This window comes from Phocoena phocoena, chromosome 20 (genome assembly GCF_963924675.1).
Source record: "Phocoena phocoena chromosome 20, mPhoPho1.1, whole genome shotgun sequence".
Classification (NCBI taxonomy): domain Eukaryota; kingdom Metazoa; phylum Chordata; class Mammalia; order Artiodactyla; family Phocoenidae; genus Phocoena; species Phocoena phocoena.
In genome coordinates, this window is record NC_089238.1 from 54,884,500 (window position 1) to 54,912,368 (window position 27,869).

General features: G+C 47.1%; 1 protein-coding gene across 1 annotated transcript; it reads left to right on the forward strand.

Annotated features, from left to right (window-relative positions):
* Positions 1 to 27,550, forward strand: DNAAF1 (dynein axonemal assembly factor 1). Its single transcript, XM_065898408.1, has 12 exons — positions 1 to 136; positions 2,794 to 2,929; positions 3,377 to 3,468; positions 5,100 to 5,321; positions 5,460 to 5,626; positions 8,821 to 8,942; positions 17,720 to 17,886; positions 19,303 to 19,560; positions 23,669 to 23,778; positions 25,341 to 25,397; positions 26,258 to 26,630; positions 27,465 to 27,550. Exons 1-12 carry the CDS (start codon positions 1 to 3, stop codon positions 27,548 to 27,550), a joined length of 1,926 nt encoding a protein of 641 aa, XP_065754480.1.
* The last annotated feature ends 319 nt before the right edge of the window (positions 27,551 to 27,869 follow it).

Below are 27,869 nucleotides of genomic sequence, written 5' to 3' on the forward strand. Positions count from 1 at the left end.
ATGCACTGCGAGGCCTCGGAGCCCTTGGCGGACGGGGGAGCGGAGCAGGACTGCGCGCCGGAGCCGGGCTTGAAGCCAGCCGTGGAGGAGTCGGCGGGTGACCACGGGAACGCAGGCCAAGGGGGCCGCAAGGAAGGTGCCGACAGCCGCCCCAGGGAGGCGAGGGGGGCGACGGGCTGCGCCCAGCACCACACACCTAGTCTTCACAGCCAGCAGTAATAGTAATAATAATAATGGCGGCCGACACTTACTAAACGATGCGTGCAGTGCGCTCACTGCATTCGAGCCATACACCCTCCCTCTGCGGTAGGCGCTCCTCTCCCCGTTTCATACAGATGAGGAACCTGGAACTTAAAGAGGTTATAGAACTTGCTCCAAACAGATTACCCTCAGCCAGTCAATGACAGAAGAGACTCACGCCTGGACAGTCTGACTCCAGAGCCCAAGCCCTCACTGAACACACCATTCTCCCCACCGCCCAACTTTTTAATGTTTTGCCGTCACCATGTAAGATCAAAGGCTCTCTCCCCCTCTAGATGGCAAGCTATGTCAGGGCAGGACATCCTGATTGAACTGGCAGTGTCCGGTCCAGTGCCTGATCTATGGTAGACAGAGTGAATGACGAGCTGGTGCTTCTGAGGTGACTCCTCACCAAAGTTTTACGGAATGGGCTTAGAAAACAGCCTCCCCTCCTGCTTGGCTTGGACCGTAAGGGAAACTTTTTAGTGACTGGTAAAGAAACTACTTGATTTGTGTCTCATGTTTTGAACCCAGCCAACAAATATATCTTGCGCATTGACTGTCCAGGCAAGCCCTGTAAGAGTTGCTGTAGGGAAGCCATGTTGCTCTGTGCACAGACACAGGTTTGAAGCCACTCCTGCTGGGTTCACCCTACCGTTCTGCAACTTGCCGGTTTTATGGCTGTTTGCCCAGAGCTTAAGCTCTCTATAGGGCAGTCTCCTCTTTTGCAAGCGAGATAGTTATAACTAGAGTGTCTGGCATACATTGGGCCAGTAATAAATGGCAGTTCTTGTTATTAATATAACCAATCAATTATTATGTATATTGAGTGCCTAGTCTTTATTCCACAAACCTTTATCTGGTGCCTCTTGTGGCTAGGCATTATATGCAGTGGGAAATGGGAAATTATAAGATACAGTCCCACACACGGAGTGTTTAATCTCATTCGGTAGGCCACAGGGACACCCAGAGAGCAGCAGCAAACAGCCCTTAAGATTAAGTGCATTTGAATCAGCCAATTTTAATTGACCTTTAAAAAGAAATAAGTGCATTTGAGCGTGTTCATTTTCTTTCTACCAAAGATATTCCCATAATTTTTGTTTCTTCTTGTGTGTTTTTTGAGAGCTTTTTTTAAAAATTGAAGTATAGTTGACTTATAATATTATATTAGTTTAGGTGTACAACGTAATGAGTCAAAATTTTTATAGATTATATTCCATTTACAGTTACTATAAAATATTGGCTGTATTCCCTTTGCTGTACAATACACCCTTGTAGCTTATTTATTTTATAGATGGTAGTTTATATTTCTTAATCCCCTACCTCTATCTTGCTCCTCCCTCCTGTTTTGAGAACTTTTTTAAAAGAACAGAGAACATTATAACAAACACCCATGTATCACCACCAAGAATTGAAAATGATTAGCATTTTAATCATATGTACCTCAAGTCTTTTTTTTTTTTTTTTTTTTTTTTTTTTGCGGTACGCGGGCCTCTCACTGTTGTGGCCTCTCCCGTTGCGGAGCACAGGCTCCGGACGCGCAGCCTCAGCGGCCATGGCTCACGGGCCCAGCCGCTCCGTGGCATGTGGGATCTTCCCAGACTGGGGCACGAACCCGTGTCCCCTGCATCGGCAGGCGGACTCTCTACCACTGTGCCACCAGGGAAGCCCCCTCAAGTCTTTTTTTTAAAGAAATAAAACATTTCAGGGGCTTCCCTGGTGGCGCAGTGGTTGGGAGTCCGCCTGCCGATGCAGGGGACGCGGGTTCGTGCCCCGGTCTGGGAGGATCCCGCATGCCGCGGAGCGGCTGGGTCCGTGAGCCGTGGCCGCTGAGCCTGCGCGTCCGGAGCCTGTCCTCCGCAACGGGAGAGGCCACAACAGTGAGAGGCCCGCGTAACGCATAAAAAAAAAAAAAAAAAAAAAAAAAACATTTCAGATAAATTTGATGTTTTTTGCCTTACCCCACCTCTATTCCTAGCCCCATTCCCTTCTCCCCACCTCCAGAATTTTGTGTGGGTTCTTTCAATCTCATCTGTCTCTCTCTCTTCCTATCCTATCTATCTATCTATCTAAAATGTGTCCTTAAACAATGCATAGCATAGGTTTGTGTGGGTTTGATTTATGTAAATGATATCCTGTGCTTATTACGAAACTTGCTTTTTTCACTCCATATGTGTTTCTGAGAATTATCCATATTGATTGACATAGCTCCAGTGCATTCTATTCCAAGGCAGAATAATAATCTGTTGCCTTATTTAACCAGTCCCTATGGATGAACATCTGCATTGTTAATAGGTTTTGGCTGTTACAAGTAATGCAGAAGTGAATAACTTCGCACACGTCTCCGTGTCCAGCTGTACAAGAGGTTTTATCAAAGATCTGCCTAGAAGTGAAATTTTCATAGTCCCTTATCAGTGCTTTGAAAATCACTGTGATACGTTTAAAGAGTACCGGTTCCATCCTAAAAGCAGACAGTTACTCATCAAGTTGAAACTGGGGGACATTTTTTATACATTTCTCGATCTCTATAGAACCAATCTCTTTATTTTACAGAAATTAACGATCCTAAGGAAACATGCGTGGGTCCTTCGGACACTTCCTACCTCAACGAGCAGAAACACAGTGGTGATAGCTGGTCAGAGGGTCACTTAGCACAGCAAAGAGATGACAAAGAAGATCGTGGCCCCAGGTACGTGGTGTGCTCTTGCCACTCACAGCACGACGCTTTTACCCACTGAGGTGGATGTTACAATCACCCCTTTGTCCAGATAAGGAAATCGAGGCTCATAGAGATTAAATAGTCGGCCCCACGAGGATTAGTGGCAGAGGCAGGATGGCGTGCTCTGTGGCTTAACTAACCACACTCTATACAACTTTAATGCTGGACCTGGAGAGAGAGAAACATTAGTACTTCTTGATGACACGAAGGTATTTCTATTAGAACACACTTTGCAGTTTTTGAGAAGGCTGAAAGTCACAATATTGGATGAGGCCCTGAAAGCTGTAAACAAAGTCATCGGGCATATAGAATATTGTGGAATTTGTGGACGGAATGGGTGTGGCAAAGAATTTATGGGATATATTTTACAGCTGACAAATTGAAATAACTTTCTTGTTCATGTTTTTCATTCAACAGAATGACTAAAAAATTTCTGCAAAAACTGTGCAAGCAGCACAAGCTTTATATTACCCCAGCACTGAACGATACGCTGTATTTACACTATAAAGGTAAGGGTCTGGTGGAGGCGCTACCTCATGTCAGGTGGAAAGACTCTAGTGGTGTTAAGAATTACTTGCAGGGATCATCTGGTGTTCTTAACTTATATTTAAGTAGAAATTTCAGAGTTTAGTGGAGATGCATGGAAAAGCAATAATATTTCTTTGAAGAAAAAGTCTTACGTGACTGGAGTTAATACGGGTTCAAGGGAAACACGTTGGTATCTTTTATTTATATTTGCTAAAGGACTCATACTTTTTCGAGCCAGTAGCTACTTGTAAATACTTTGGGCTTGGGAGGGTTACGTTGTGAAGGACTGTGTTGGTGTCCAGTATCACACATAAACTTAAGTTCAGGTTCATAGACAGGGCTATTCTAGCAATGAGGAACCAGAGTGATAACTCCTAACCTCATGCTGAACTTGGGATGGCCACCCTGCTTCATCAGACCATCTTTATGTTCATTTGTTCAGTAAATGTTTACTGAGAGCCTTCTGTGTGCCGGGCAAGTGCTGAAGATACAGAGACGGATATGGTAAAGATGCTTTTGGTGTCTTGGGGGACAGGGCAGCCACCGTGAGGAGGTTCACGCTGTACCAGGGAGATTCACGGAGGGCTCCAGCAGCACAACTACTGTAAAGGTGTGGAACGACCCCTAACTGGTCTCCTCACCTCCACGTTGCCCCCTCCAAAATCCTCCACCCAATGTCTAGGCGTAACAGTGATAAGATGACTTAGGAGGGCAGCCCCCAGAGGACCAATATTTAAGAGGTGGGAAGAAGAAGAAGACCCAGTGGGTTAGACCAAGTAAAAAGAATCAGACAGGCAGAAGAATTAGGAGAGAGATATGCCTATATTATCTACTGCTGCCTAACAAATTATCCCCAAACTTACCAACTTAAAAAATTATCACTATTTGATACTATTTCTGAGAGTCAGGAATCTGGGAATGACTTAGCTGGGTGGTTCTGCCTCATGGTTGCTATTACCCTTTTCTAATAAAAACTTTTGGTTAAAACTTTTCAGGCAACAAAACAAATGACTCTGAAAAAGTTTTGGTAATAGCAGGTGCACCGTGAATTACAAATCTATAATGAGTCACTCAAGGAAACAAAAATGTTTGTTCTCCTCACCTTAAATGTGGCTCATAAAACTGAAAAATACTGTAAAACCAGACCCGAAGTTTGGACTGGCTTCAGGTACAGCTGGATCCATCCTGGTGCTTACCGCATATCTTCACGAGGCTGTTTCTCCCCTTTCCTTGGCCGTGCTTTCCCTTGTGCTCATTCATTTCAGACAGGTCACCCCTCACCTCTCCCTACTCCCAGGCGAGAAGGAAAGGTGGCTGCTTCAGTGTTAGGCTCCACCCTACCAGGCTGGCAATTCTAGCAGAAAGTTACCTCTTTCCAATGGAGCCAGCAAAGTTCCCCAGGATTCATGAAGGTTGGCTCCACTTGGCTAAGCGTGACCAGCTCCCTGCAGAGAGCCATGGGGTAGTATCAGGACAGGGATGTCCCTCCCAAGAGGCAGTGGTGTAACTGAGGAAGGACATGTGGATGCTGGGAAGATAGGCAGAAAAGAGGGTGACCCCTGTGCCTCTGAGTGTGTAGAAGCTTAACCCACTCCCCCTGTCTCCCCACTAGGCTTTGACCGCATCGAGAACTTGGAAGAGTACACAGGGCTGCGTTGTCTCTGGCTGGAGTGCAACGGAATACAGAAAATCGAGAACCTAGAGGCCCAAACGGAACTGCGATGCCTCTTCTTGCAAGTGAACTTGCTCCATAAGATCGAGAACCTAGAACCTCTGCAGAAACTGGATGCTCTCAACATCAGCAACAATTACATCAAGACCATTGAAAACCTCTGTAAGAAGGCCCTGACGTGGCGGGGCGGGGCGGGGTGGGGCGTTCTCTAGGCCCCCGCGTCCACCACCATTTCCTAGCGGAGGTCCTTAACATTCTTTTCCACCCGTGTCGCTTACTTCTGCCGACCTCCCCTTCCAGCCTGCCTGCCGGTCCTCAACACGCTCCAGATGGCCCACAACCACTTAGAGACCGTGGAAGACGTTCAGCATCTCAAGGAATGTTTGAAACTCTGTGTCCTTGACCTTTCCCACAACCAGCTGAGTGACCCAGAGATCCTGAGTATTCTCGAGAGCATGCCCCACTTGGTAAAACACACACACGCACACAACTTGCGTTATCTTGTGTTCTGTAGACAGCAGATCTCTTTTCTCTTCCCCCCCCCTTCCCCCTTCCTTTCTCCCTGATTTCTTCACACCCATCACACTTTGTTTTCCTCTCTGTATTTTTAGCTGGAGTGTTTTCAATGCCAGATGCCGTATCCTTTCACCCACAGATATTTCAGTGTGTATTCTTGACAGATAAGGACTTTTTAAAAGCATCATGACAATACTATTATTATATCTAAAATATTATCAGAAGGACAGTTAATAACCAGTCCATATTCAGTGCTCCCCATTTGTCTCAAAAATGTGCTTTGACTGTTGGGTTTTGCAAATCCAAACCAGACCCACACATCACACTTGGATTATGCATCTCTCAAATCTCTTGATCTATCACAGTCTCCCCTTGGCTGTTTTCACACACACACACACACACACACACACACACACACCCCCCATAAATCTGTAGAAGAAACCGGGTCCCTCCTCTGGTTGTCAGCCACATCCTGGATTCAGTTGACTACGTCCTCATGGTGTGGTTTAACATGTTCTGCTGTCCCCAGTATCTCTTGTAAAATGATGGTGGAGCCAGAGACCTGATCAGATCCAGGCTCAGAATCTAACTTTGAGGTTCGCTGTTGCATCAGTCAGGGCACCTGTAAGTCTGGTCGCCTCTCGTTTTGTAACTTTAAGCTTGATTCGTGCGTTTGGCTGCTGTCAACCAGATCCAGCCTTCATGAAGTCCCTCATCACCCCTTCCCCTGATCACTTCTGCAGCTCCCGATGCATGTGGCCTCCATGTGTCATTTCATTAGGGGTCACACAGTGACCGTATTCTAAGTCTCTTATTCCTTCTGCACCTATTAGCTGGAATGCTTCCACAAAGAGCAGTTCTGCTCATCCATTCATGCCTCCCTAATATAAAGTCCATATAGAAAAGGCTGGGATAGGGACTTCCCTGGTGGCGCAGTGGGTAAGACTCCACGCTCCCGACGCAGGGGGCCTGGGTTTGATCCCTGGTCAGGGAACTGGATCCCACATGCATGCCGCAACTCAGAGTTCACATGCCACAGCTAAGGAGCCAGTGAACTGCAACTAAGGAGCCCGTGAGCCACAGCTAAGGAGCCCACCTGCCACAACTAAGACCCAGTGCAACCAAATAAATAAATATTTTTTTAAAAAAGAAAGAAAAAGCTAGGATAAATGCTTGGTTTTTTTTTCTTTTTATGTATTCCTTTTCAGAGAAATGAGTCAAGAACGTAGGAACCTCTAAAGGTGACAATGAGGTTGAACCTCTAAAGGTTCACGTTATCATTGTGAACACAAAGATTTATAGATACAGTATTTGATATGACTTAACCCTTGCTGTCATTTTAATTTGGGGTGATTGAATGGTCCCATCTTCTGGCCTGTGTCAACCCCTCCAGGTGGCTCCTGTGTCCTTTGGACTCCACTCCAGCAGCCTTCGATGACTTCCTTGCTTTTTAGTATATATGTGTTGTCATGTGAACTAGGAAAAAATATTCCAAATAGCACACAAAAAACTTGAGTTCACTGTTTACTGCTTAGGGTATGGATAAGAAGGAAAAAGTAAGTCCATTTAAAGAAAAACAGTAAGCAAATCATAGTTCAAGAACAATCTGTAGGGCTTCCCTGGTGGCGCGGTGGTTGAGAGTCCGCCTGCCGATGCAGGGGACACGGGTTCGTGCCCCGGTCCGGGAAGATCCCACATGCCGCGGAGCGGCTGGGCCCGTGAGCCATGGCCGCTGAGCCTGTGCGTCCGGAGCCTGTGTTCCGCAACAGGAGAGGCCACAACAGTGAGAGGCCCACGTACCGCAAAAAAAAAACAACAAAAAACCCCCCCCCAAAAAACCCAGAAAACCAATCTGTAGAGCAGACTGTCACCAAAGACTAATTTAGAATTTATATTATCACCAGTATATGGGGATAATATAAAGCTGTATTATAATACCATTTTTTGGCCTGGCTGCCATAACAAAGTACCAGACTGAGTGGCTTAAACAACAGAAATTTATTTTCTCATGATTCTGGAGGCTAGAAGTCCGAGGTCAAGGTGTCAGCAGGGTTGGTTTCTCCTGAGGCCTCTCTCCTTGGCATGTAGATGGCCATCTTCTCTCTGGGTCCTCATATGGCCTTCTCGGTGTGTGTCTCTGTGTCCTAATCTCCTCTTCTTACAAGGACCTATTGGATCATGCCCCACCCTAATGACATCATTTAATCTTAATCACCTCTTCAAAGACTCTGTCTCCAAATACAGTCACATTCTGAGGCGCTGGGGGTTAGGACTTTAGCATATGAGTTTGCTGGGGGGAAGCAATTCAACCCATAACAAGAACAGTCTGCCTCGTGGTTGTTTTGTGATGGCTTTTACATTCTCCATACACACGCAGCCCTTTAGTCCCTGCCCCTGGGGCACATTGTTCCCCCCACGCAGCCCCACAGAACAGGTCACTTGAACCAGTATATTTATTTTCCTGAACAAGAAAAATCACTTTGGATATGAAAAACATTTCACCAGTTCAGGCAAACCGATGTTAAATGTTTCACCCACATGTCACCTTGACCATTCACCTTCTTGAGTTTCATCGGCAGGAGGGGAGGTGACAATATTTAAAGAGGGGTGAGGACGGCGCACTGGCACTGCTGTGTCTCTTTCCCTTTCCCGGTCCCGACTTGACATCCAGGAGACCTATAAGCTTGGAAGTAGATAAGCAGGCACTTTGCATCCTATGCCCTCAGTCACCACTTCTTATCTGTCTAGCTGCTGTGTACATTTTCTTAAAATGGGTCCTGGCTGAGAAGGACAGAAAATGATCAATTGGAGATTAATTTCAGTAAAAGAGATTGGGCCAGCAAAACTAATGCAATCACTGCCCTCGGGTAAATGCCTCAGGAAGTGTTTTCCAGTATTGTTCTGGAAGGTCAGTGAGATTTAGGATCTGAAGTTCAAGTGTAATAGAAGAAAGCGCTGCCCAATTCTCGGGACAGTTCTGATGGCACAGAAACAATGAAAGCCTCTGCCTTCTCTGATGTCGTCTTCATGATTTGATGTAAACACTCCCTGTTTACTTATTTATCTTCACAGCACTGCACATATTAAATGTTTTAATCGCCTCCATTTTTCAGTGATTAATGTGGTTCTGCCTGTGTGCTTCCAGCGTGTACTGAATTTGATGGGAAACCCAGTGATTAGGAACATCCCTAATTATCGAAGGACAGTCACTGTTCGACTAAAACATTTAACATACCTGGATGACAGACCAGTTTTTCCAAAGGACAGGTAAGGAAGCAAAAAGCCTTTTGATCATACTTAATAGGTAATAGTTGAGCATACTCAATATTAAACTTTTAAAAATTTCTGATTTTTGAGCATTTCCACACATCATTAAATATTTCAGTGACATAGGTTTAATGGCTTACATGATTGTTTTTAATAGGAAATTCCCTGTTTTTGAGCACTTGTTCATAGATTTTTCATAATCCTTTGATAATTATCCTTCTATATAAGTCTCTGATCTCATGGCCGGTTATTTCCTTAGGATGGAACCCTGAGTTGTATTATTGGATTAAAGGTAAAGACTGTGGTTTGAGACTTTTAAAAGGTATTTTTAAATATGTTCTAATTGTTTTCTAGAATGTTTGTATCAACTTATAACTTCGCCAGACACAGCCATGTAAAAAACAAACCAAACCTTTGCCAGGCCAATTGATGAGTGAAGGTGGTACCTCGCTTTATTTATTTATTTAATTTTTATTCATTTATTTATTGGCTGCATTCGGTCTTTGTTGCTGCGTGCGGGCTTTCTCTATTTGCGGTGAGCAGGGGCTACTCTTCATTGCGGTGTGTGGGCTTCTCATTGCAGTGTCTTCTCTTGTTGCAGAGCACGGGCTCTAGCACAAGGGCTTCAGTAGTTGTGGCTCACGGGCTCTAGAGAGCAGGCTCAGTAGTTGTGGCGCACGGGCTTAGTTGCTCCACGGCACGTGGGATCTTCCCAGACAAGGGCTCGAACCTGTGTCCCCTGCATTGGCAGGCAGATTCTTAACCACTGCGCCACCAGGGAAGTCCCAGTACCTCGTTTTAAATTTGCATTTTTGGGTAACTGATGAAGTTGGTCATTTTTACTACCTTTGTCGGGCATTTATGTTTCCTTCTCTATGAGTATTGCATTCATGACTTCTTCCCAGTTCCGTTTTGGGGGGATGCTTTTTCTTACTGATTCATAAGAGCTCTTTGCATATCAAGAATATTGAACCCAGGACTGCCATGTATATCATCACTGCTTTTTTTTTTTTTTTTTTGTGGTACGCGGGCCTCTCACTGTTGTGGCCTCTCCTGTTGCGGAGCACAGGCTCCGGACGTGCAGGCTCAGCGCCCACGGCTCACGGGCCCAGCTGCTCCGCGGCATGTGGGATCTTCCCGGACCGGGGCACGAACCCATGTCCCCTGCATCGGCAGGCGGACTCTCAACCACTGCGCTACCAGGGAAGCCCCATCACTGCTTTTATCTGGGTTTTTAATTTACCTTTTTTTTCTTTTTGGCCGCGCCTCGTGGCTTGCGGGATCTTAGTTCCCCTACCAGAGCTCAAACCCTCGCCCTCGGCAGTGAAAGCACAGAGTCCTAACCACTGGATTTCTAGGAAATTCCCTTAATTTACCTTTTGACTGAGGCCACTATTCATTCATTCCAGCTTAGAATAAAACTTCAGTAACTGGGATGGCCTGAAGGGAAGTGCAAATCTGAATTTTCCAACACTTAAAAAGAAACGTAGCTGGTAGTATGTTTTTGAACTCACATATTTTAGTCAAACTAACACAGATTTCAATCGGAAGGGGGAGCCTCCACTTGGACCACATAAGAGAACTAGGATCCCTGCTTCTGGGCACTCAGGCCGAGATGCATCCGTTTCCCCAGCACCGAGCCCTGGGTGTTCAGGGCGACGGCGGAAGGGCAGGGCCTGCGGGCAGACCTCCAAGCCCAGCTCTGCAGCTGCGGGTCCTTTGCCCGTGGCTGAACGCCAACCTCCCCAGCTTCAGGTTCCTCATCTGGAAGGTGGGGACAATACCGACCGCGGGGTCCTTGTGAGTATCTGTTAGTATCACGTGGGACTTAAGCAGGTACCAGCTGGTAGGAGGAGGGAACCAGCGGGAGAGGCCGTCCCAGAGGATTGTGAATCTCCACACTGCGGCAGTGCCGACCAGCAGGAAAGTGTAAATGGGAACCTGAGCTGGGCCCTCAGCAGGGAGACCCCCCGCCCTGGACGGTGCAGCATGACTTCTCTTCAGGAGTTGGGTTCACCTGGGTTTGAAGCCTCATTCCAGCACTCTCTAGCCGTTCCACACTGGGCCATACTGGGCCCTTGACGTTCTCTCCACCTGTGATGCTCTTCACAGGTGTTTGCAGGTGTCTGCTCACCTGTCATCTTCTAAAGATCTCCATGACTGACCACCTAAGTAGCACCTTTGCCACTTCCACCTGCTGTCTCTTCAGCCTGATTTCTCAAGACACATCTGCCTCTGACTTACTTGTTTCCCCATAAAAGGGCAGCTCTAACAGAGCAAGCGATGTCATCTGTTACCTGCTGTATCCCCAGCCCCTAGAACAGTTCAGCCATTTCAAGTGTACAATTCAGTGGTTTTTTAGTATGTTCACAGAGTTGTCCAACCACACCACGCAATCAATTCTAGAATATTTTTATCACCCCCAAAAGCAACCCTTACTTATTAGCAGTCACTCCCCAACCCCCCTCTGCCAGCCCCTGGCAACCGCAAATCTACTTTCTATCTCTCTGGAGTTGCCTATTCTGGGCATTTCCTGTAAATGGAATCATACGGTATGTGGTCTTTTGTGAACGGCTTCTTATACTGAGCAGATTTTTAAGGTTCACCCACATTGCAGCCAGTGTCAGTAAATACTTCCAAAATAATGCTGTGAAATAATATTCCATTTGGAAAGCCCACATTTTATTTTATTTTTTTATACAGCAGGCTCTTATTAGTTATCCATTTTATACATGTTAGTGTGTATATGTCGATCCCAATCTCCCAATTCATCCCCCCACCACACCCCACTGCTTTCCCCCCTTGGCGTCCATATGTTTGTTCTCTACATCTGTGTCTCTATTTCTGCCTTGCAAACTGGTTCATCTGTACCGCTTTTCTAGATTCCACATATATGCATTAATACACGATATTTGTTTTTCTGTTTTTCTCTTTCTGACTGACTCTTCACTCTGTATGACAGTCTCTAGGTCCATCCACGTCTCTACAAATGACCCAATTTCGTTCACTTTTATGGCTGAATAATATTCCATTGTATATATGTACCACATCTTCTTTATCCATTTGTCTGTCGATGGGCATTTAGGTTGCTTCCATGACCTGGCTGCTGTAAATACTGCTGCAGTGAATATTGGGGTGCATGTGTCTTTTTGAATTATGGTTTTCTCTGGGTATATGCCCAGTAGTGGGATTGCTGGGTCATATGGTAGTTCGAGTTTTAGTTTTTTAAGGAACCTCCATACTGTTCTCCATAGTGGCTGTATCAGTTTACATTCCCACCAACAGTGCAAGAGAGTTCCCTTTTCTTCACACCCTCTCCAGCATTTGTTCTTCGTAGATTTTCTGATGAAGCCCATTCTAACTGGTGTGAGGTGATACCTCATTGTAGTTTTGATTTGCATTTCTCTAATAATTAGTGATGTTGAGCAGCTTTTCATGTGCCTCTTGGCCATCTGTAGGTCCACTTTGGAGAAATGTCTATTTAGGTTTTCTGACCATTTTTGGATTGGGTTGTTTTTTTTTAATATTGAGCTGCATGAGCTGTTCATATATTTTGGAGATTAATTCTTTGTCTGTTCATTCGTTTGCAAATGTTTTCTCCCATTCTGAGGATTGTCTTCTCGTCTTGTTTATGGCTTCCTTTGCTGTGCAAAAGCTTTTAAGTTTCATTAGGTCCCATTTTTTGGTTTTTGTTTTTATTTCCATTACTCTAGGAGGTGGATCAAAAAAGATCTTGCTTTGATGTATGTCAAAGAGTGTTCTTCCTATGTTTTCCTCTAAGAGTTTTACAGTGTCCACTCTTACATTTAGGTCTCAAATCCATTTTGAGTTTATTTTTGTGTACAGCGTTCGGGAGTGTTCTAATTTCATTCTTTTACATGTAGCTGTCCAGTTTTCCCAGCACCACTTACTGAAGAGACTGTCTTTTCTCCATTGTATATCCTTGCCTCCTTTGTCATAGATTAGTTGACCATAGGTGCGTGGGTTTATCTCTGGGCTTTCTATCTTGTTCCATTGATCTATGTTTCTCTTTTTGTGCCAGTACCACATTGTCTTGATTACTGTAGCTCTGCGATATAGTCTGAAGTCAGGGAATCTGATTCCTCCAGCTCCGTTTTTCTCCCTCAAGACTGCTTTGGCTATTCAGGGTCTTTTGTGTCTCCATACAGGTTTTAAGATTTTTTGTTCTAGTTCTGTAAAAAATGCCATTGGTAATTTGATAGGGATTGCATTGAATCTATAGATTGCTTTGGGTAGTAGTCATTTTCACAGTATTGATCCTTCCAATCCAAGAACATGGTATATGTCTCCATCTGTTGGTATCATCTTTAATTTCTTCCATCAGTGTCTTATGGTTTTCTGCATACAGGGCTTTTGTCTCCTTAGGTAGGTTTATTCCTAGGCATTTTATTCTTTTTGTTGCAATGGTAAAATGGGAGTGTTTCCTTAATTTCTCTTTCAGATTTTTCATCATTAGTATATAGGAATTCAAGAGATTTCTGTGCATTAATTTTGTATCCTGCTACTTTACCAAATTCACTGATTAGCTCTAGTAGTTTTCTGGTGGCATCTTTAGGATTTTCTATGTATAGTAACATGTCATCTGCAAAGAGTGACAATTTTACTTCTTTTCCAATTTGTATTCCTTTTATTTCTTTTTCTTCTCTGATTGCCGTGGCTAGGACTTCCAAAACTATGTTGAATAATAGTGGTGAGAGCGGACATCCTTGTCTTGTTCCTGATCTTAGAGGAAATGGTTTCAGTTTTTCACCATCGAGAATGTTTGCTGTGGGTTTGTCATATATGGCCTTTATTATGTTGAGGTACGTTCCCTCTATGCCTACTTTCTGGAGAGTTTTTATCATAAATGGGTGTTGAATTTTGTCAAAAGCTTTCTCTGCATCTATTGAGATGATCATACAGTTTTTCTTCCTCAATCTGTTAATATGGTGTATCACATTGATTGATTTGCATATACTGAAGAATCCTTGCATCCCTGGGATAAATCCCACTTGATCATGGTGTATGATCCATTTAACATGCTGTTGGATTCTGTTTGCTAGTATTTTGTTGAGGATTTGTGCATCTATATTCATCAGTGATGTTGGTCTGCAATTTTCTTTTTTTGTAGTATCTTTGTCTGGTTTTGGTATCAGGGTGATGGTGGCCTCATAGAATGTTTGGGAGTGTTCCTTCCTCTGCAATTTTTTGGAAGAGTTTCAGAAGGATGGGTGTTAGCTCTTCTCTAAATATTTGATAGAATTCACCTGTGAAACCATCTGGTCCTGGACTTTTGTTTGTTGGAAGATTTTTAATCACAGTTTCAATTTCATTACTTGTGACTGGTCTGTTCATATTTTCTATTTCTTCCTGCTTTAGTCTTGGAAGGTTATACCTTTCTAAGAATTTGTCCGTTTCTTCCAGGTTGTCCATTTTATTGGCATAGAGTTGCTTGCAGTAGTCTCTTAGGATGCCTTGTGTTTCTGCGGTGTCTGTTGTAACTTCTCCTTTTTCATTTCTAATTTTATTGATTTGAGTCCTCTCCCTCTTTTTCTTGATGAGTCTGGCTAATGGTTTATCAATTTTGTTTATCTTCTCGAAGAGCCAGCTTTTAGTTTCATTGATCTTTGCTATTGTTTTCTTTGTTTCTATTTCATTTATTTCTGTTCTGATCTTTATGATTTCTTTCCTTCTAGTAACTTTGGGTTTTGTTTGTTCTTCTTTCTCTAGTTCCTTTAGGTGTAAGGTTAGATTGTTTATTTGAGATTTTTCTTGTTTCTTGAGGTAGGCATGTATTGGTATAAACTTCCCTCTTAGAACTGCTTTTGCTGCATCCCATAGGTTTTGGATCATGTGTTTTCATTGTCATTTGTCTCTCGGTATTTTTTGATTTCCTCTTTGATTTCTTCAGTGATCTCTTGGTTATTTAGTAACGTATAGTTTAGCCTCCATGTGTTTGTATTTTTTACATTTTTCCCCTGTGATTCATTTCTAATTTCATAGCATTGTGGTCAGAAAAGATGCTTGATATGATTTCAATTTTCTTAAATCTACTGAGGCTTGATTTGTGACCCAAGATGTGACCTATCCTGGAGAATGTCCCGTGTGCACTTGAGAAGAAAGTGTAATTTGCTGTTTCCCAATGGAATGTCCTGTAAATGTCAATTAAACCTATCTGGTCTATTGTGTCTTTTAAAGCTTGTGTTTCCTTATTAGTTTTCTGTCAGGATGATCTGTCCATTGGTATAAGTGAGGTGTTAAAGTCCCCCACTATTAGTGTGTTACTGTCGATTTCCTCTCTAAAGCTGTTAGCAGCTGCCTTCTGTATTGAGGTGCTCCTATGTTGGGTGCATATATATTTATAATTGTTATATCTTCTTCTTGGGTTGATCCCTTGATCATTATATAGTGTCCTTCCTTGTCTCCTGTAACATTCTTTATTTTAAAGTCTATCTTATCTGAAATGAGTATTGCTACTCCAGCCTTCTTTTGATTTCCATTTGCATGTAATATCTTTTTCCATCCCCTCATTTTCAGTCTGTATGTGTCCCTAGGTCTCAAGTGGGTTTTTTGTAAACAGCATATATATGGGTCTTGTTTTTGTATCCATTCAGCAAGCCTGTGTCTTTTGGTTGAAGTATTTAATCCATTCACATTTAAGGTAATTCTCGATACGTAGGTTCCTGTTACCATTTTCTTAATTGTTTTGGTGTTGTTTTTGGAGGTTCTTGTCTTCTGTTGTGTTTCCCACTTAGAGAAGTTCCTTTAGCATTTGTTGTAGAGCTGGTTTGGTGGGGCTGAATTCTCTTAGCTTTTGCTTGTCTGTAAAGTTTTTGATTTCTCCATCAAATCTGAATGAGATGCTTGCCGGGTAGAGTAATCTTGATTGTAGTTTCTTCCCTTTCATCACTTTAAATATATCATGCCACTCCCTTCTGGCTCATAGAGTTTCTGCTGAGAAATCAGCTGTTAACCTTGTGGGAGTTCCCTTGTATGTTAAATGTCATTTTTCCCTTGTTGCTTTTCATAATTTTTCTCTGTTTTTAATTTTTGTCAGTTTGATTACTGTGTGTCTCAGTATGTTTCTCCTTGGGTTTATCCTGCCTGGGACTCTCTGCACTTCCTGGACTTGGGTGGCTATTTCCTTTCCCATGTTAGGGCCGTTTTCGACTATGATCTCTTCAGATATTTTCTTGGTTCCTTTCTCTCTCTCTCGTCTCCTTCTGGGACCCCTATGATGTGAATGTTGGCGCGTATAATGTTGTCCCAGAGGTCTCTTAGGCTGTCCTCATTTCTTTCCATTCTTTTTTCTTTATTGTGTTCTGTGACAGTGAATTCCACCATTCTGTCTTCCAGGTCACTTATCCATTCTCCTGCCTCAGTTATTCTGCTCTTCATTCCTTCTACTGCATTTTTCATTTCAGTTATTGTATTGTTCATCTCTGTTTGTTCTTTAATTATTCTAGGTATTTGTTCTTTAATTCTTCTAGGTCTTTGTTAAACATTTCTTGCATCCTCTCGATCTTTGCCTCCATTCTTTTTCTGAGGTCCTGGATCATCTTCACTATCATTTTTCTGAATTCTTTTTCTGGAAGGTTGCCTATCTCCACTTCATTTAGTTGTTTTTCTGGGGTTTTATCTTGTTCCTTCATCTGGTACATAGCCCTCTGCCTTTTTATCTTGTCTTTCTGTGACTGTGGTTTGCATTCCACAGTCTGCAGAATTGTAGTTCTTGATTCTGCTGTCCGCCCTCTGGTGGATGAGGCTATCTCAGCCCACATTTTCTTTATCTATCAGTTGATGGACATTTGGGTTGCTTCCACTTTTTGGCTGTTGTGAACAGTCCTGCTATCAATGTTCGTGTGCAGGGTTTTGTGTGTGGACATTTGTTTTCAACTCATTTGAGTAAATACTTAGGAGCACGATTGCTGGATTCTATGTAAGATTGTTTGCTTTGTAATTGCCAAGCTGTCTTCCATGGGGCTGCGCCATTTTGCATTCCCACCAGCAATGAAGGAGCATTCCTGTCGCTGCACATCCTTCCCGGCATTTGGTGTTGTCAGCGTTCTGGATGTTAGCCGTTCTGTTGAGTGTCAAGTGGCATCTCATTGGTTTAATGTGCACTTTGCTGATGTCCTATGATGATGAGCTTACTTGCCGCCTGCCTATCTTCTTTGGTGAGGTGTCCAGTTCTTTTGCCCACTTCTTAAAATGTGTGTTTTTTCATTTTTGAGTTTTAATGGTTCTTTGTATGTTTTGGATACAAGCCATGTTTCAGTTATCTTTCTTGCAGATATTTTCTCCCAGTACAGTTTGTCTTCTCATTCTTTTAACCTCTTCCCGTTTTTAAGTCATCTTTGTATTAATGAGTTGCAATAGGTCTTTATATATTCGAGATACAACCCCCTGACCAGGTATATGACTTGCATACCCATTCTGTGGGTTGCCTTTTATTTATGGTATTCTTTGCATGACACACATTTTTAACTTTGGTGGAGTCCAATTTCTCTATTTTTTTCTTTGTCACTTGTGCTCTTGGCCTCGTATCCAGAAGGCTTTGCAAACCATTAGACTTTACAGAGTAAAACTGTGCACGTGTTAATACGTATCCTTGCAGTCCTATGTCCTGTGCCTTTAGTTTGATTTTGGGGAAGATGTGCAAGTTTAGTCAGATAGTATATGTTTTGGATTTACTTCGAACCTGTGACAATTCAAACCTCCCCGATTTCTGGGGTGTTCTTGTTTCTTTGTTTTTTGTTTTTAATACTCCTAAACAGAGCTTGTGCAGAGGCCTGGGCACGAGGAGGGTACAAAGCTGAGCAGGAGGAGAGACAGCAGTGGGAGAGCAGAGAGCGGAAGAAGATCACAGACAGCATTGAGGCCTTAGCCGCAATCAAGCGCCAGGCTGAGGAGAGGAAACAGCAGAAAGCAAACCAAGAACAAGGTGCATGCCTGAGACACAAGGAGGACCCCGAGCTCCGTTTAGATTAAAAATCTGGGCTGTTGCACTCACAGTCTTTCATCTCAGGGATTGGGGGTGGGGGGTGGGGGGTGGGGACCATTCGTTCACGTACCTGCAGATCCATCTGCCCTTGACCTCATGCAAGGACGGTGCTCAGGGCACCTTATTAAGTAGGAACCCCCTTCCTCCTCTTACACCCAGTAGAAGAGCCAGAGTCTCTATGTGTGCTTTTAAATGACATTTAGTGTTTTTCACCTAATTACAAAATGTGAATATGCTACACATAGAAAACATAGAAAGGCAAGAGTAATAACAGTATCATAGCAAGAACCACTCAGTATTCAGTGTGGGTATTTCCTGGCTTTTCCCCACGCATGTAAAACATATGTATTTTTTTAATAGAAAAAAATGGCATAGCTCTATTGCTTTCTTTTTTATATATAAATATATAATTTTTTATTTAACGTAAATTTATTTAAATTTATAAATTTATTTATTTAACGTATTTATTTATATAAATACGTTATATAAATATATATATAAATTTATTTATTTAACGTATTTATTTTTGGCCACATTGGGTCTTCGTTGCTGCACGCAGGCTTTCTCTAGCTGTGGGTGAGCAGGGGCTACTCTTCTTTGCAGTGCACTGACTTCTCATTGCGGTGGCTCCTCTTGTTGTGGAGCACGGGCTCTAGGTGCGCGGGCTCAATAGTTGTGGTGCATGGGCTCAGTAGTTGTGGCTCACAGGCTCTAGAGCACAGGCTCAGTAGCTGTGGCGCATGGGCTTTGTTGCTCTGTGGCATGTGGGATCTTCCCGGACCAGGGCTCGAACCCACGTCCCCTGCATTGGCAGGTGGATTCTTAACCACCGTGCCACCAGGGAAGCCCCTGGCATAGCTATATTGCTTTTTGCCTACTCTTTTGAATCAGCATAATAGTACAGTCCCATAAAATAGATGTTCCCCTGTAGCATGGTTTTATTTCCCTTTTCCCAACTTTTAGTTTTGATATTTTTCAAGTTTTTAGAAAAGCTTAAAGAATAGTTAAAATGAACAGCTGAATTGTCTGTTTAGATCGGATGGTTGTTAATATTTGGCACACACAGGCACACACACACACACAGTCTTTCCTGTTCTGCTGACCTATTTGAAAGCAAAGGCAGACATCGTGGCCCTTAACCCCAAATACCTCAGCCTGCGTCTCCTAAGAGCCCCTGCACAGTTTTCTAGTGGCTGTGTCCTGTGCCGGCAGTGCATGCGCTAGGCATCCCCCTGGTGGACTTTCAGCCCGTGTATTTAGCACCTAAACAGCACTCTGATGACCATCCCGGCAGTTCACTGCAGGTCCCCCTTGTCCTCCCAGGACGTGCCCAGCTCACTGTGGACTTCTGCTCAGGGGAGATGCTCGCGCCAGACAGTGCCAGGGACTTGGGTGCCACTGTGGAAGGGGAGGAAGCACCTGAAGAGGACAGAGAAAGGTGGCAGAAGACGGAGCTGTTTGTCAAGGAGAGCTTCGAGGCCAAGGACGAGCTATTCCCAGAAAAGTCAGTAGAGTCGAGTCTCCCGGAGGAGCTGCCTGTGGATGCTGACGGGGAGCCAGGAGTGGCACTCCCTGCCAAGGCCCCGCCACCGAGCCCCGGAGCTGCCTGGGAAGGTAGGTGGTTGAGAACAACAGGGGTGTAGAGGGGCCAGCACCCATCTGCGGGCCTTGGGTTTCCACTTCTGACTGCTGAGTCTGCGAGTTATCTAGAACCACAAGGGCAGCCCGGACTGCATTTCTAGTATCAGCTTCAACAAGATGCAAAGAAATGGGTGAGACGCTAACAGTGTATTTTATCTAACCCAGTACATCTAAAATATAATAATTTATATCATCATAAAATTATTCATGAGATACTTTCCCTCTTTTGACACTAAGTCTTCAAAATCCAGCCTGTCTATGCCACTTATAGCACATCTCAATTCACATGCTCACTTTTGAATGGTTAAGGTGAAATGCAGCTCTATGAAAAGAAGCAAGTTGTTTTGGCCTGCTTCATTTTTTCAATTGAAATGAATTAAAAGTAGATACAATTAAATAAAATTTAAAAATCCAGCCCCTCAGGAGTACTGGCCACACTGCCGGCACATGGCCACAGCTACCACAGTGAATGACGGTGATCTAGAACGGAAGCCCACTGGCAGGTTCTCGCCAAGTTCCTGGGGTCCTGCTGACTAACAGATAAACCCAGGACTCGGCCCTGGACACTGCCCATTACTGCTGTGTCTGTGCAGCCCTGGGGGACCCGAACCTTCTGTTCCCAGCCTGAGCAGGATTTGAGGTGCATCTGGGGAGGTCAGCTGGTCTGGCCCCCACTGTCTGGGAGAGACCTCGAAGTAAGCCTAGTCTCTAGACTGCTGAGGGGGCAAAGGCCACAGCCCAGGGCACCAGAGATGGGTGAATTATCCTTCCAGCTGAAGATAATGGCAGGGCAGACTGTCCTCAAAGATGAACTCAACTGAGCTCTATTTTAATTATTCTTTTCAAAACCTTACTGGCCACTCCATACCCCCAATCAGTGCTCCATTATTCACTGGGATTTACTACCCACCCCGCTTTTGTTCAGTAACATCTGAAAAATGTATCTTGTAGCCTACAGTCTTTGACAAGACGTCTGTGGGAAATAGAAACGCACCTTCGGAAGGAGGGGTGGTGTAGGGAGTGAGGTGACCTGTGACTGTACTGACATCCATGGCCCTGGCCCCCATCAGGGATGCTGGAGCTCATGAAGTCCCCAGGGGTTCCAGCAGGTGAGGCAGGAGCAGTGGGCAGAGAGCAGGGAAGGAGCAGGAAAGTGTGTGGGATCTAAACAGCCACCGCCGCGGGGAGAACAGGCTCCCGGGGAGGGGACATGCCCCGCCCATCCCTCTGACGCCCTCCTCACACTTGTCTGGTGGCTGCAGCTCCGCTCCTCTTCTGACTTTGCCATGAGACTGCGGCTGGAAGGCATCTGTGAGAAGCGTGACTTGTCTTGATTTAATTTCCCTTGGGAGGCACTGAAGCCCTGCTTCCTGTGGCTTCTGGCACCACTTTGCTGGATGGGATTGTAGACCCTCCAAGACCTGGGCACTCCTTGGTTTCTGGGAGAGAATTTCTACTAGACAAGGGTCACGTTTTCCCTCAAGCTTCCCACAGATGGCGATGTTATAGGTTTTGTTAGTTATTTAAAAGGGGCACTAATCATGTATTAAACACACGGGGAAAAGAGCATCCTCTGAACTACTGATGTAGGTGTTGGCACGTGTATTCTGAGACCCAGATACAGGGTTTTGCCTGCATCCTCACTCCCCCTCCGGTAAGTTTTTTGCCTTGAAACCGCACCTAGCCTAGAAGCAGAGTTTTCTATGAGTGAAACCGTCAACTGCCTTCCTGAACGAAGGGCACATTTAACAAGGAGCTGGCAATCTGCGGCAGGTCGGAAGAGGGAGGCGCAGCCAGATGTTTATCTAACGTGTCAGCCAAGGCCGTGACTTCCAGCTTAGCCTCCCCCAAAATCCCACGATCAGGTGCTCTCACGAGTAACCCATGTTACTGAGTTGGCAACTGGGGCTCAGAGAGGTGAAGTAACCTGCTCCACATCACAGAGCGAGTGATAGTGGGGCAGAACTGAAGCCAGATCTGCCCGCACAGACCAAGCTGGTCTCCACCTCGATTCACTGCCATCCTCCCTGCTTTTAAGCCCCAACGGCCTTTGCTGCCCACCCCTCCCCCATAGTCCCCTCCCTACTGAGCTAAACCCTCTGGGCGTCCTGAGTCCCAAGAGGGGAGCTGGGCTGTCAGAACAAGGAGGTCTCTCTTCCACGCAAGTTACTCAACCCCAAGAAAAGCAAATCTAAATATAAAAGCCACCTGTTTTTAAAAAATCACTTTTCCATTTAGCTTTCTTGCATGGCGCACAGTCTTCCCTTACAAGTCACGAGGCCTCGTGAAGGATGCAGGAAATTAGGAGATAAACAGTACGAGCAGCTTTGCTATGTTCCCTGGGCTCATCCTCTCTCATCATGGAGTCGGGAACCAGGGAAGGCTGCCTGGGGACCGAGTCAGGGCTCGGAGACTTGAATAGCTCCCCATCCCGATGTTGAGTCTAAACAGGACCAGGGGAAACGTGATGTGAGCGCATACCGTCACGGAGACACACGTTTCCCATCTCTATCTGATGACACTCTGTCTAGGGGAGCCTTAGCTTCCTTCCAGTGGTCACCAAAACGGCACAGAGGATGACTCACGCATTTCACTAAAACACTCTGTGAACAGGCGAGGCAGCGAATTTTCTAGACAGACACCCTGAGGTCAAACCCAAGTCCAGCCCCTTAACCGGCTGGCACACCTCAGGCAAGCCACAAAACCTCTCGGAGCCCGTTCTAGCCCCTGCGAAGTGGGAACGGTCTCTGCCGTGGATCGCATGAGGCAACGTGAGGAACACACCCAACAACTAGTCTCTTCCCTGCCTCGCCTTTTCCCGGCACACAAAGCCTAGGCAGGTAGGTTTTAGGAAACAAAGGGTCTTGGCAGCTGCCTGGACTAGAAGCTTCTGCTGGCTGGGAAGCTGGACGCCACGGCGCCAAGAGCAGGACACAGGGGTCCGGGGGAAGGGCTGGTTGGAGGGGAAGCAGACTACTGTCGTAATTAGAAGCTGCGAAGCCACGGGCACAGCCAAGTGGGAGAGACCACGGCAAACCGGGCCTGGGATGTGGGTCTGGGATCGTCCACAGCAGCCCCGGAAGCCCCTGCCCACTTCCTTATATCATTCTTTTTTTTAACGTCTATTTATCTACTTTGCCTATTTTATTTTATTTATTTATTTTCGGCTGCTTTGGGTCTTCGTTGCTGTGCGCGGGTTTTCTCCAGTTGTGGCGAGCGGGGGCTACTCTTGGTTGCAGTGCGCGGGCTTCTCATTGCGGTGGCTTCTCTTGTCACGAAGCACGGGCTCTAGGCGCACGGGCTTCAGTAGTTGTGGCACGCGGGTTCAGTAGCTGAGGCTCACGGGCTCTAGAGAGCAGGGTCAGTAGTTGTGGTGCATGGGCTTAGCTGCTCTGCGACACGTGGGATCTTCCCGGACCAGGGACTGAACCCATGTCCCCTGCACTGGCAGGTGGATTCTTAACCAATGCGCCACCAGGTAAGTCCCCCTTGTTTCATTCTAAACGGGTGCCCCAATGTGGCTCTCGAGTCAAACTGGGCGCGGCCAGTCCTCAGGGCGGACAGCAGACCAGCGTGTTGTGAGCAGAGCGGGGCCATTCATCTTTAATCACGGAGACTGGAGAGGAAGCAGAGGGCAGGATAGGAGGGCCCTGGGGGAGGAAGACAAGCCCTGTCTGGACTCCACGTTCCACAGGCAACCCTGCAGTGACTTCACAGGTCTCCCTGACGCTCGTGCAGCAGGAGGGGCTGTGAAACTTGGCCTTTGGCACCACGGCCTTTCTTTCTTCATCTCCTGGCCCATCAATCATGCCTTTTCCAAGGTTCCTGCGTATTCTTCACAGATTCCTGGCTGGTGCTTCCATCTCCAGGCTCCAGAAGGGGGGCGGCTGTCTCCCTTTCCTTTCAGACATAATCTTGTCCTAACCTGGGATTCTCGCAGCTCCTGTCACAGGGGCTGGAGGCTTTCGGACCCAAGGGCTTTGTCCTTCCTCTTGGAATCGCCTTAACCTCAGGTTTACCCGTCTGTCCACCGTGTATGAAACTAACTCCAAGATTAATATAACTCTTTGTTGTTCCTTAGAATCAGCTCCCCAGACGGTGGCCACTGAAAGTGCATCAGGTACAGAGCTCTGTGGAGCTGAAGATTTGGAAGCCATCAGACTGGAGACGAAGGAGAAGCTCTTCATCGATGTGCGTAATTGGTGCATCTGCAGAGAAGTATCTGCGGTACAGCCGGTGTCAGATCAGGCACAAAACTGCCAAATCCTCGCTGCCCAGAGTGTGGCCCTTGGGCCAGCAGGCATGGTCTCCCCTGAGGGCTGCTCAGAAGGCGGAACCCCGGGCCCCACCCCAGACCCACTGCTCAGGACCTGCAGTTAATAAGCCCTCCCCCAGGGGCGTCTGTGCCTGTGCCCCTTCAAGACTGAGAAGTGATGGCCCAGGCTGAGTCCCCTTGAACTACATCTACAAAACTCTTGCCGTGTTTTCCCCGAGGAAGCTACACTGAGCGCAGCTCCGTCTGGCGAGCCTCTCCCTCTGTGGACAGCTGCCCGTCTTCCTGGCCTGACTGTCCAGCGGCCCGCCCCCTGGGGCTTGTTCAGTGAGGGGCCGCCTGACCTTGGGACTGATCACGGCCCGGAGCACGGCCCTCCTCCCTGAAGCCCTTCCGCTCTGATAACAGTCTGACATGCTGTGCCCACAGGAATGGGTCTCTGGGGACGTACACACTTTGCCATGACCCCCGGGAACGGTGCTTTGGTGGGGCGAGGGGTGGGGGCCGGCGCCCCCCACCTGTAGCCTCACACCCTGCTCGCCCGGAGGACGGCCCGCCTCTCTGCCCACGAGTGAGCTCCTTCTGTTCAAGCCTGTGTGCAGCTTCGCCTGCCCTCGCCCGCTTCTTCTATAAACTCCTACACGGGTGTTTCATTCCCAACCTCACAATTTCACGTGGCTCAATAAGCGTTCAACTGAGTACAGCCAATATTCAGAGTGGGTTTCTGGTTTTCTGGGCCTGCATATACATATGACAAAAACAAAAGTGGGCAATTCTTCCCTAACATTTGATAACTGACCGTATACAGGACCCCAACACTAAGCCGGTACTGACCTTCCTCTTTGTCCGGCACTATTGAAAACGCATCTTGTTATCGATTGATTTAACCCTTCCAATAACTCTAAGACATAGGTACCATTGTCATCCCCATTTTACAGATGAGGAAATTGAGAAACACAGAGGTTAAGCAACTTGCCCGAGGCTTCACAGCCAGGCAGCGTGGCTCCAGAGCCCACATAGCTAACCACAGCCCGCGCCTGCTTCACACGCTGGACGGGGTGCTATAGATGGAGATACCCCGATACACAACACAAAACAGAAACCCCCCCTAGTCTGGGGGAGGTCCAAAATAGACTCGTTTTATGCCACAGAGTCCTAAGACAAATCTGTGTGTAGGAGGTACGTCTCCCCAAGATGAACGGGGCGAGTAACACCAAAGTGAAGTGGAGAAAGAGGTGGAAATTTCTGAAACATGTCACACCTTGCAAATCTCTTTCACTGATCAGATCCAGGTACCTGGTGTTGCCTCGTGCATGTGTTTCGAGCGTGCACGTGGCCTGAGTGGTCTGGGTCACTCCGCGGGCCCCTCCACACTCCGAGCACGTAGCGCAGGCTTGGTTGGCTGTGCGGCCGCATCTGTCCCGTGGACTGGGCGTTGGGAGCGTGCCCTCCTGCTGACGGGGATCGTTTTCTCTTCCAGGACCTGCCTGACTTGGAAGACGTGGATGCAGGCGGATCTCCGGGAGACCAGCACAAGGTGACCTCTCACACGTGCCCCCAGCCCCACCTTCCCTTCCAGCCCTGTCACTGACCAAGTGTCTCGGAAAGCTGCATGCCCTTTGTGCTTGAAGCCTCCTCACCTCACCTAAGGAAATGCGGCTGTTTACTGCTGCTCCCCTCTCTGAGGTTTCACAACTACCCACTTCGGTTTTTTCGAACAGATCTTTTATCACTGATTTTTAATAATCATGTTCTGTATGTAATTATCTGAACATTTTTTCTATCCTTTTGATGTATCCGTATGTTCATCTAGTGAATGTCTGTACCACAGCAACACATGGGCAGGGGAAGGGAGGGAGGAGAGCATAGAAAGCCCTATGGGGACCTCTCCCAAGGTGACCCGATCCTCCTCCCTCTGGCGGTACTGAGAGCCAGCGTGGGCCAGCCCCGGGAGCCCCAAGGAGAGGGAAGCCTAAGGTGTAATCTCAGGGCAGGAGCTCGTCATCGAAGGAGGGACACAGACAGGGGACCACAGTTCCGTGGGGGCCTGACCTCCAAAGCACGACTAGGTGGCCAGGTGAAGGTGGAGCCCGTCAGAAGCCAAGGCTCACAGATGAACAATTCAGGGACCCAGGAGCGTGTTGGTGCAGCAGGAACAGAGTGGGCGAGGGCCGTGGACCCGAGGGAGTGGAGACCTAGCTGCAGAGCTCACCATGGCCTCCAGGGCTCACAGAGGGCTGCCAAGGAGTGTCCATCCTGAGGCCCGACTTTCAAGCAGCGAGTGCTGTGCTCCCTCGGGCCCACAGTGTGATAGATTAAAAAAGCCGAATTAGCATCGTGCATTTTAGAGACTACTGTGAAAACAGAAATGTTCAAATACATTTTTTCTTCTAACAGAAGATGTGCTTTCCAAAGATTACAGCCATCTCGAGCCTGAGTGACGACAGTGACCCTGAACTAGACTACACCTCACTCCCAGTGCTAGAAAACGCATCCACAGACCCCCTTTCCAGTATATTTGCAGTCTCCAAGGACACCTCCAGGAAGGCTGAGACAGAGACGCCCTTTACTGGCATATTCAAAGCAGCAGCAGAGAGGGACTTGGCAACCCGCAGGAGAGACACCAAGGCCCCTCGCCCACTGATTCAGGAGCTGGACGATGACGAGCCTTCAGGGCAACCACCCTGGCCCCCAGCCTGCAAAAGGGAAGCCGCGCCAGCCCCGTGCAGTGAGGACAGGCATGGGGACCTGCTTCTGGCCTCCCCTCCAGGTACTGTCACCCAACTTTCAAGGCTACAGGGGCCAAAAGCTTCTCAGGGGGAAATGGACTGTGGACCACCCAAACCCAGAGCGGGTGGCCACCTGGGCCTTTGCCCTAGGAATCCCGTGTTCTCAGAGCGGGTCACTCACGACCTCTCCAGAGACCACGGAGATCGCTAGAGCATGTTCCTAAGTCGCCGGCCGGGGCCAAGGAGCTGCCAGACTGACCCCCTCCCCGACCTTCCCCATCCTTGGCCCTTCCAGACCAAGGCTGCTGAGGGAAGGAGGGGACCGGTGATACCGCAGCTGGGAATATGGGACAAAATGAGGGTGACAGCTGGCCGGAGGGGGTGGGTCGTCCACATGAAGGCCCAGGACCGGGATGAATGACTGTGAGATGCTGCTGGCCGGGAAGGGAGCTTCAGCAGGCGGGGACGGCGCCCACAGTGCCTGGCTGGGTGGGACCGGTAAAGCCACACCCCGACGTGCCCGCCGGCCTGGCGCTGGGGCCTGTGCCCATGACCAGGGAGAAGCACGTTGGGGGAAGCTGGCTAGTGCTTGCTGGTCACAAGCGCACCGGCGGTAGCTCTGTGTTCAGCTTTGTGCCTCCGGGTATCCAACTCGGGGGGCCTGCTGAACACAGACGACTCCCGCCGTAATCCACACTGGATGGCAGCCAGGCTTCTTGCTGAACACCAGCTCGCGTGGCCGCCCTGAGGCCTGCACGCGGGAAGGGGTGAGGGCTGGCCGCACTTCCCGAGGACACCGAGCCTGCACACGGGAAGGGGTGAGGGCTGGCCACACTTCCCAAGGATACCGACTTACCCATTTCCTGGCTCTTTAGGAAACAGCCCGGAAAAGGGTGAAGCCCAGTCTGAGGTGGAGCCTGAGAAGCGCCCGGAGCCCAGGGCCAGAGAAGACTGGGACTGAGCCACAAAGGCAGCCCCTCTGCTCTTGGACTAACAGGGACAGGCCCTGGCCTGACCCCCGAGCAGGGGCAGGTCACTCCCTTGGCTGGGCTCCCCTTCCCTTCAAAGAGTTGCAGTTACTGCGGGCGCAGGGCCCTGGACATGGATGGCACTGTGCTCCCTGCTCTCAAAGCCTAACACAACCCCCGGTTATTTGCAGTATAAACCATGTAACTGTGAATGTCTCCCTTGAGCACGGTAAACATTTTAGCACCCACGCAAGTCCCTATGTTATTGGATTATTTCATGTCCAGCGAGTCACACGTGATTCACTTCATCAG